We start from the raw sequence: 10707 nt of genomic DNA on the forward strand, positions 1-10707 counted from the left end.
CCCACATGGACTGCAGGGTGAGCGCCCCACTAACGCCCCACTAACACCTCTTTCAGCAGCAACCTTAGTTTTTTCCAGGAGGTCTGACTTTTAATAGAATACTTTTCCAATTTTGCTGTCTTGTCAACAAAATTTTAAATATTAAACAAAAATATGGAGTTGATTTTTGCATCAATTGTTGCACAAAACACAATTCAACTCGATATTATACAGTATGTGTATTTTATTGGATACAGAAAAAGTCAACAAAAGGCCCTACACATAAGAGGTGTATCCCTACCATTGGCACTCCCATGTCAAGCTGCATAGGCTTGTATACATATTTACAGTACTTTGATCGATGTGTTATGGTTGGGAAATAACAATATAGATTCCCAAAATCATTATGTGGTTTCTTAGTGGCTGATGTGCTCAGAGGGGGAGCAGGGAGAAGCCAGCCAAGAGGGTGTGCTTACCACAAATAGTTGCTAGTAGACACGATTTTCTTGCCTTAGGTAAATGAGTAAATTGCATAATTCAGGTGTGTGATCAAGACAAATTAACAAGGAAAGGTTCCAGTTGGTAGAATGTATAACCCAGAAAAATGTATAGCAGAACATAATGTACCAGCATATATACAGTATATGTGTATGTAAATTCATGTGTATGCCACACTTGAATTTAATGTTTTTTGTACTGTATTGCATTGCATTGTATTGTTATTTATACAGTATTACATTGATTATTCACATCTTTTAAAATTCATTGGATGTTTTCTGTACTGTGCTTCACACTATTTTTATTGTTGTCTCAGTGAGGCCAAGGGAACATTTCCACTCTATGTGGACAATTAAGAAGATTCTGAGTCTGGTGTACTCCAGCTGTCAAAGGGCTGTTGAATGCTAGATACATAAAGCAGGAATGCCAATGCTTGACAGAGTTACAAAAAGTTGTGACGCACAATAGCTATGGCTTTTATAGGGGTGTGAAATGCAAGGGAAGCTACAGTATGTACTCCTGGTAGTTCTTTTAACTGAGGTGGAGAAATTATTATTTGGTATATTGACAAGATTTTTTACATGTTATATGATTACAACAGAAGCAAAGAAAGACAGAAATTGTGCTACTCCAGGATTTGTCATGTTGTACATTCCCACACCTCACTGCCTGAAACCCCGGTAAAAATCTTAAAGTGTTGCTGCTTGCTGTTCAGATTTGGGAGACAGGGTCAGAGTTTTTCAGTCTGTCACCAGTGCTTAAGCTGAAACTAGCTTAGGGAAAGAACTAAGCGTGGATTCAAGAACGTCTTTTTTTTGCAGTGGTGAATATTCAGCAAGTATTGAATTAAACATGTTCCCCTTCAGATCAAAACTGTTTCTGTTTTGCATAACTTAAGTTGGTTCCTTTGATTTAGATAGGTCATGTATGATATTTTTAATGTGGAATAATAATTGGCATGTATATATTTTGGGTAGCACAATAGTGCAGTGGTTAGCATTGCTGAATCACAGCATTGGGTCCCTGTCCACAACACCTGTGGTGCTGTCTACTGTACATGGAACTTGTATGTTCTCCCCGTGTTCACATATGTTTCCTCCCACAATCCAAAGACATACCATTAGGTTAATTGTCTTCTGGGAAATCTGGCTCTGAGGGGAGTGAGGGCATGTTTGTTTCTGTGTCTGCCCTGCGATGCACTGGCATCCCGTCCAGGGTGTACTCTTTCTTGCGCCCGTTGTTTTCTAGAAGAGGCATCATCTCCTTTTGCGACCCTGAATTGGATGAAGCACTGAAAATGGATCGATTCATGTCTTGATTTTTTCCTGCAGTTATCTTAGGTCCTGAATAGAAATATCTAATCCAATTTTATTATTGGTAGGAGGGTTGATAAGTTTAGAAGATTGCAGATTAATAAATTCAAATTCAGAGTCAAAGTTAAAGTATTTGACCTCCAGCACAAACTGTACTAATAAGGGATACTGTATGTAGTGCAGTAGGGGCTGAAATCACATTTCCTTTTGTCTGCCTGTGTACCATCCAAGTAAAAAAGCATTCACAGAATTACATGGGCTACATCCGTGCACAATGTAATTAACAGGTAGTCCCTGAAATAAAAGGACATCAAGATAGATACTTTATAGATCCCATGAGGCAAATTGCAGTGCAACAGCAGCTTAACACGGACAACACAGCAACAGTGTTACGAATTATACAATAATAATAATACAATACATACAATACAATCAGTACAGTGAGAAGTGCACTAAGAAGAGTTACTCACAGTAAAGAACACGCAGAGAACAAACCAGAACAGAACAGTACAGAGAAAAGTCGTATTGCACAATATAAATATAAATGTATTGCATAGGTCCCTGGCATATATTGCACAAAACAGTTGTAAATGGGAAAAAGAAAAAGAACAGATATATCAGTTTACTGTTCTCCCCACACCACTCCACAAAGCTGCTGACCAGTCCCCTGTACTCCTCCTCCCGCCCACCCTTGATACATCCCACAATTGCAGAGTCATCTGAGAACTTCTGCAGATGGCACGACTTTGAGTTGTATTTAAAGTCTGAAGTATAGAGGGTGAAGAGGAATGGAAAAATAACTGTCCCCTGAGGAGCCCCTGTGTTACTTACTACCTCTAACAGACTATGGTCTGCCTGTCAGATAGTCAGTGATCCATGAGATCATGGAGGCACCGACTTGCATCTCCTCCAATTTCCTCCTTAGAAGTAATGGCTGGATAGTATTGAAGGCACTGGAGAAGTCAAAAAACATAATCCTTACAGTGTTGCCAGCCTTGTCCAGGTGTGAGTAGGCCCTTTGCAGCATGTAGATGATCGCATCCTCTACACCACCACTGGGCTGGTAGGCGAACTGTAGGGTGTCCAGTGATGAACTAACCAGGGGTCTCAGGTGGGATAAGACCAGCCTCTCCAGTGTCTTCATGACATGAGAAGTCAGTGCAACTGGTCTGTAGTCATTGAGGAAAGACGGGAGCCCTTTCATTGGTACCGGGACCAGGCATGATGTCTTCCAGGGCACAGGGACTCTCTCCAAGCGCAGGCTCAGGTTGAACAGTTCTGAGCGCTCAGCTGATCAGCATAAGCCCTCAGAACTCTGGGACAGACGGTCATATAATTAGAAATGTGCCTGGAAGGTCTTGTACTATAAGTGTAACAAAGCTAAACTGGGCATTTTACAGAAGGGGTGTCGCCCTCTTGAAAAATAGTGTAGAATTCTTCCAGGGAAGAAACCCCACTCTTGGGGTGTAGCAGATTGGCTCTTGATTAGAGAGTGGCACTGTCTGCTCCATGTCCACGAGTGACTGTGATCGAATCCTGGCAGAGGCAGAGCACAGTTCTACTCATAACATTAAACAAAGTTTGAGGTGTTTAATCAATCAACAACAACAAAGAATATAATAAAATCAAGTTATATATTTAGGGAAATAGGTCAACGATGTACATAGGTGGTAAATCTGATTAAAATATTAAGACATAAAAGCAAATAGGGGGCCAGCACGGTGGTGCAGTGGTTAGCATTGCTGCCACACACTGCTGAGGCCCTGGATTCAATTCCAGATCTGGGATGTTGTTTGTCCACTCACACAGTCCAAGAGCATAGTGGAAGGTTAAATGGCTTCTGAGAAATAGGCCCTACTGTAGGTTTGTTCGTGTGTGTCTGTGTGTTTGGATGGGTGTCGCATCCAGGATATACAGTACCCTGCCTTGTGCCGTTGCTAGCCTAGATATACTCCTGCTCCCCCCCGATCTTGAATTGGAAGAAGCAGTTAGAAAATTGTTTTCCAAAAAGAATGGATAAATTGGTCAGTAGGCTAATGTTGATTCAAAGATGAAACAGAGAAGGGCTTAATGTAAGTATGCCTGCTGTCATGGCTTGATAATCATGTAAGGGTATTCTTCTAGCTAATTACAAAATACTATACACAAGCGCTTTGAGAAGCCACCTTTAAAGACGCTATATAAAATAAAGTTTATTATTATATTATTATTACAACTGACTAGAACTAAAAAATGTTTGTATTTATGAATACTTGTGCAAATATAGGCCTAAAAGATGCAAATGGAAATTAAAAAGATGTAACTGAATGCTGTGCAAAAGATAATAGAGTTTTAAATGCATCAACAGTTTTATGAGGAGTTTGAAAGTTTTGCTGAAATTTGCAGTTTGCAAGAATGATTTCTTTTTCATTATTATTCTTGTTGACCTACTTATTGGAGAGTGTGTTATTCACAGTTGTGGTATCAGGACACTAGAACCTGACAGTAATATTTGGACTTTAATTTATTCAGTTGATTTAAGCCAAAGTGGACATTAAAAAGCAATATTTAGTCTGTTAACCTATATCTTGAACTGTATTATAAGCTTCACTATTAAAGTAATTGGAAAGAGTTAAGAAGTGAAGATTCTTTCAGAACTAAATCCTAATAGGTTTCACAAGACAAAGTAAAGACAGTTTAATACCATGTTGTAATACTAGTTTGCCCTTATACTGTAGCTTTCATTGTATTTATATTTCTATTCATTAACTTTTTTAGCATGCCCCATGTTTATTTAAATGTTAATATGTGATAGACATATATTTTGAAATTAAATGCTGAGTGCATATTTATGGACTGTTCCGTACTTCATACATTGTTACTACTACCAACAACTCTGTGAAAAGAAGAACATTTCCTGTTCTGTGTTGTAGAGTAAGTGAATTCCCAGCTGCATCCTGCAAACAGTCCCCTGAACACATGTGATATGTACTGTATATTGTATGGTCCTACAAGTGTGCCCACTCCATTGTTTTGTCTATGTCTTTTTGTTATGCCTTTGTGGTTTTTGTATTTGCCACTCTCCTTTTTTGTATCGTTAGCAAATTTAGCAAGTTTTCTAAATATAAGAATCTGTATGGTTGATGTAGATCAGGAAGAGCAGTAGGTCCAAATGAGATCCCTGTGGCACACCATTGCATTCATCTATATTACCGATATATAGGCGATGTTCACTCGATGTTCTCCTCCAGATGATGCAATGTTTCCTGTTAACCAGTTCTTGTTTCATCCATAGACATTACCTTGGATTCCTGTGGTTTGAGAATCAACCTTTTATAGTGTTTTTATGAGTTGGTTTTATCTACTGGCCTTGTTGCCTGTTAGACCAATTCTAGCAAGTTAAACAAGACTTTCTCTTTCTAAACCCAGTAAGGTTTTTTTTTAAAATGCACCACCTGAGATTTAGAAGCTATCCAGAAGGGATATGAATAAATTCTGCCACTGTTAATAGATCTCTTGGTTTCCTTTTATTTTCCAGTTGGTGAGCAGTCTGCTAGACTTCTGCTTCTACACCTTCCGTGAGTCCCAGGCCTTGAAAGTGGAGTTCCCAGAAATGCTGGTGGAAATAATCAGTGACCAGATACCAAAGGTGGAATCAGGCTTGACCCAGACTCTCTACTTTCACAGAAAGTGACAAAACAGAGCCTCTTCAAGAATGGACTTTGCCTTAAAGTTGCCTGCATTATTCCACGCCCACAAAGGATGGGAGATGTTTTCTCACACTCTCATCCAGAAGCTCTTCAGCTAAGGAAACCGTTGAGAAAGATGAGCATAGAAGAGTTTCTTAGATGATGATGCACTGAAAAGAACTTCACACGTGACAGAACCCCCCCCCCCCCCCCCCCAAAGACTTCGACAATTTTTTAAATGGATTTGAAGCCATACATAGTTTTTTTTTTCTTTTCAAAACAGACACAAAACTACACACATCCCTTACCTCTCCCTAAATATTCAAATTAGTAACTGTGGCTTTTCTATGATTACTGTTGTTATTCTAAAAAGTAGGACTTTTTGCTTTGCAGTAAATGGGACTTGCTGCATTGCACAAAATGACTTCAGTCTGAAGATAGTATTTGTGTGTTGGTAAAAATTAAACAAGGCTCCTATTAGGTGTTAGCAAGTATATTTGAGAGTATTCCAAAGGGCTATAGAAGTTTATGTTCAATGGTTAACTTAAAGATAGATTATATGAGTTTTATTATACAAGTCAAACAAAATCCTTAAGATGTATGTAATACACAGATGCGCATGAAATTAACATTTTAAAAAACAAAAAGCTTTTATTGATATGCAAAACACAAGTAACATACTTTAAAATAATATATATATATATTAACTGAACGACAATCTAGTTAATAGAATTTGCAGGAAGTCTTTTTTATATTTTCCAGTTGCATTTAGTCTTCTGCTTTGTACAGTGTCACATTATGAGGCTTAAAACATACAGGTATGAATAGTGTGACAGAACAAATACCACACAAAGAAGACGAGCAAAAGAGATTTTCAATCCTGAACCCTCATAAACTAAAACATGCAATTTAACTCCACTTGCAATATGAAATTCAGCCAAGTATTTCATGGGTTTTTACATATGTGTGAGTGTATTGTACATAAGCTTAATCATAAATACCTTATATATTACTATTGTTGCTCCTTTTTTAAAACCAGTAATTCCCAAATTAAAACCAGCTCTCTATGAAAAATAGAACAATTTGACTTTTTTTCAAGGTTCCAGCAACAATCATTGTAACATTTCTACAGTATAAGTGAGTTATAATGGGTTTTATAAAACCACTTCTGATTAATAATGTTTTATAACTTGGTGCTTATTTTGTTACCATAAATCAGAACTCTATAGTACTTAATAGTTGCTCACGTGCACAAATAATCTTATGAGAAAATCTGGAAATTCATAATTTCCTGCCAAATTTAAACATTTTTACTGGAAGCTTCAAATCAAGTCAAAACATACAAATCTGAGGCGTTAAAAAAAGTAAAAATAATATCTGACAGACACCAGTAAATCCCATCAATTGAATGGTTTCCAAAGTTTAGATCAATATTGTGAAAATGAAACTGACAAAAAATCTAGTCTCTCACATTTTGTTGTCTGTATCTTCTTTGTTCTCACTTTTCCACTGTTTCAGCTGTAAAAACCAGTAACATGGACCATTTAATGTCTTATGAATGCAAGACTACCAGCCTCTAATAGCAAGTACTGGTTAGTATGGAAGAGTTTCAAACAATGGCCAGTTTTGTTTGATAACAAAGCAGGAGAGTGGGTGTTATGGCACGGAAGGGCAAAGAGAAGCTTATCCTGTTTTTCTTCAGGGCAGATTTTTTAAATTATAGGATTATGTACTTCCTATTGCCTACCTTAGATTTGCACAGAGGAGTAAATGTTATAATTGGGGCATTAGTATTCCTTTATTGTACACTTCTTTTGAAAAAAATGGTGTGGAATATTAAGTTCTTCTTTACCTACGGTAGTTGCTGTTGAACATGACCTAACAATGAGGTGCTTCATGTTTGGTTCTTACATTGACCCCATTAGGGGTAGATAACATGTTACAGCACACCACAAACGTAAAACAAAAGTTTAAACAAGGAAAAAAAATAAATCACTTTTGCAGGCTTTTACAAATTATTTTTGCATTTTTTGTTGATGTTCTGTATATTGCTATGTGTATAAATTGTGAAGGACCTGAAATAAGCTGTAAGGATTTTTTTTTTAATGAGACTAAATGTTAAATGGTTAATAGGACGAATGGGGAAGTATTTTTGAAAGAATTCTATTTTGCTGGAAAAAAAATATTTAAGTACTTTGTCTAAAAGATTTTTTGTAAAGTGAAATGTTTATGCATGCTTATTTGAAGAGATGTTTACAGTGTATTTAAGAAGGGAAAGTTGTGCCTTTTTATCTTCTCCAATTTACCATTTTACAGTATCTGTTGTAAATAACCACAGTGAATCACTTTATTGGTTATTATCAAGCATTTCTATTTTAACTTTGTGTGTTGTTTGGATACCTGTAGTTCATGTGGCTCCCACTAATTACATCCGCTGGCCTGTTGTTAGATTTGGTTGGTAACATGGCAAATACAAGCCAATGGGAGAGTTTAAGGAAAAAATAAAAACGTGAATGTACAAACTATTGTGAGAGATCCGAACTACCTGAATGTTAGACTAAATCCCTTGCTTAAAAAAAAGGTTAACTTAAAAAAATCTTGCTTTGTGTAATATTTAATTTAAGCCAGTATAAAATTGGCAAGGAACTGAAATGCAGCTTTTCAATTCTTACTACGTGGAAATAATATAATACATGTGCAGCAAATACTAAACCTGCTTTAGTTTAAAGATTCATTTCTTTCTTGAAGCTGATTTCCTTTGCATTGAAATTATTGGGATGCCAGACCTATTAATCAGGTTTTGGTTACACATAACACTAGCAGCAAAGAGGTGTTTTAATGTCTGCTTTCGAATTCTGATTTACTTCAAATGTGATGAGAATGGAAGCAACAACCTTTTACATGCAGTCATACTTTTTGCGTGAAGTTGTTTTTAGTCAACAAGACTGTTCTAGTTCATCTTACACAATAAGATTTAACATAGCAAAGGCATTTCGTGAGTAAACAGAAGGTTCAAATGTTTAATTTTAGAAACAGAATTCGCTATTGATCATTCTGAACACTCTACAAAGTTGTTGCTCCCAACAGTGTTGTGGTCTGGCTGAACTGACAGTGCTATGCATATTGTTAAACCTTTGAATTGGAATGTAGACATTTTATTAAACTTTCTGCCTTTGATTATTTTTTTTCACTTGCTGTTCGCTTTATTTTGTAATCAGTGGGTTTTCAGGTCCTAAACTTTTGAGGCTTTTTCTCAAGTACACGGCAGGAGGATCTAAATTGAAACATCAATGTGGATCACGTTCTACAGAGTGTGGGTGTTTGGGTTTGAATCCTTAATCTTTGCTGATTTTGAACCGTGGATCTATGCACTGGCCTTTATCTCTGGTTCTTACAGTTTGAACTGTAGTTCTTTTATAAAATAATTAAAAAGTGTCTAGCACAAGTCACAAATGACTTTTAAGCCATGTTTAAAAATTAAAAAACAAAACAAAAAATAAATGTATATAAGCCTAGAAAGCCAAGGGAGGACTCTAGTGAAAAGCTCTTTTGTATTGATTGGTATCTTACAATACTATTTACAGAAGCAAAGATTTCACAGAGAAGAATAAAAAAATCAGTATAAATATAGTAGCTTTTATATACCTATTCAGGTATTTGCCTGGTTTGTATAAATGGCTGGTCTGGCACACACAGTGTGTTCTGTATGCAAAATCCGACAAGGCCATAGCATTGTTTTCATAGATTGTTGTCTGCATCATGATCATGATGAATTTCTTGTGATGTGAACTCTTAAGACAGGGTCCCAGTCCCAGCAGGGTTTCGAGTTAGCGGTACAATCATACGTTTATGAAGACAAGAAACAACTTCATTTAAATCTATCAATCAAGTACTTTGTTAAAAGCAATTAACTAATGATGTAAAACAAAAATCTGAATTCCCTTGAGCCCTTTAAGGACTAGTGATACCTTAACAAATTACTTGCTTAAATGACCAGTAGGTTTCAGTGTACCCAAACATCAGAAGTAGATGGTTTAGGGCAACATAGTGTAAAACATTAGGGCCCAGATTAGGGCCTTCCAGGACCAGGATGGACCCGTCTTGAGAGGTAGTTTTACTTCGCCTTTTACAGAGACTTTTTGTGTTTTTGCTGGTAATTGTTGATTTGGGCCAGAGTGTCCAGTTTTTGTGAAACACAAGATCAGTAAAAACGATTAAGTAGAATATAAGTTTTAAAAAAAGGTTGTGTGGGATCCTGTCTGGCTCAACCAGTAAAGAAAAACATTCTGAGCAGAGGTTGAGCTCCACTGGGATATTATACCTCTATATTCTGACATTCATGTTTAACATCTAGAATACTATATTATTAGCCATTTCTTAGGGAAAAGGTCTAGATGGCCTTTTTTGGCTGTTGTTGAAAAATATGTAACGTGAGAATCAAAAATACATGACGTCTCTGTTCAAAAGTGCACATTGAAGAATAATCTAAAAAATATGTATATCATTGCAGGTTCTATTAAGCCATGAAGTCTCACAGTCTTCATTTAAACTATGAACCAGTGCTCAAAGCTGTGTCTCATTCTTTTTTGTATTAGATTATGGGAAGAGCAACTAAGTCATATCTCCAAAACAAAACCCTTTCACAGCATTCCTTGTTCATTATTAATTTGCTTTTGTATTTTGCACTATTTTTTTGTCCAATGCTTTGTACAATATTTGTTTAGTATTATTCATAATACGTCTTTCATTAAAACTGCCACATAAAAATAGCTCATACAGATGATATATCTTTAAGCAGATGTCTATAACGTGTTTGCAGAAATATGATGGGATTCCAATAAATCCATTAACCAATAAACATGTCTAGTAATAATTTACTTATGTGTTTTTTTTTTAATGTCAGATTTGTGAAGTCTGGGATATATTACTGCCTTTACATATTGCAATGTTTTCTGATCTGATCTGTTTCCAAAAAAGGAATAAAATTAATCTTGGTAATAATCACTGCCATTTATAAAATAAAGTATGGCATCAAAAAAAATATAGCAATTATTGAGTATTTAAGTCATGCTTTTAGTAGTTTCATAATCATGCAAGAAAAAGTCAAGCTGTAACTTCGTTGATGCATAAATTAAAATATTAGAGACAACCATCTGTCCAAGATTTAATTTTTTTTGTGCAAGACTTCATACTCTCTGTGCAAGGAATAAGTTGTGTTTTAATTCCAGGACTCAGAATGTTATTACAAA

General features: G+C 36.1%; 1 protein-coding gene across 3 annotated transcripts in view; it reads left to right on the top strand.

The window, feature by feature from the left end:
- nr3c2 (nuclear receptor subfamily 3, group C, member 2) overlaps positions 1–10335 on the top strand; it is a 153329-nt gene extending 142994 nt beyond the window's left edge. For all 3 annotated transcript variants that reach the window (XM_006629493.3, XM_015344661.2, XM_015344662.2), the window contains exon 9: positions 5308–10335. In XM_006629493.3, the coding sequence (XP_006629556.2) occupies positions 5308–5463 (156 nt within the window). In that variant the 3' untranslated portion in view covers positions 5464–10335. The remainder of the gene's footprint in view (positions 1–5307) is intronic.
- The last annotated feature ends 372 nt before the right edge of the window (positions 10336–10707 follow it).

Source organism: Lepisosteus oculatus, chromosome 1 (assembly GCF_040954835.1).
Source record: "Lepisosteus oculatus isolate fLepOcu1 chromosome 1, fLepOcu1.hap2, whole genome shotgun sequence".
Classification (NCBI taxonomy): Eukaryota; Metazoa; Chordata; class Actinopteri; order Semionotiformes; family Lepisosteidae; genus Lepisosteus; species Lepisosteus oculatus.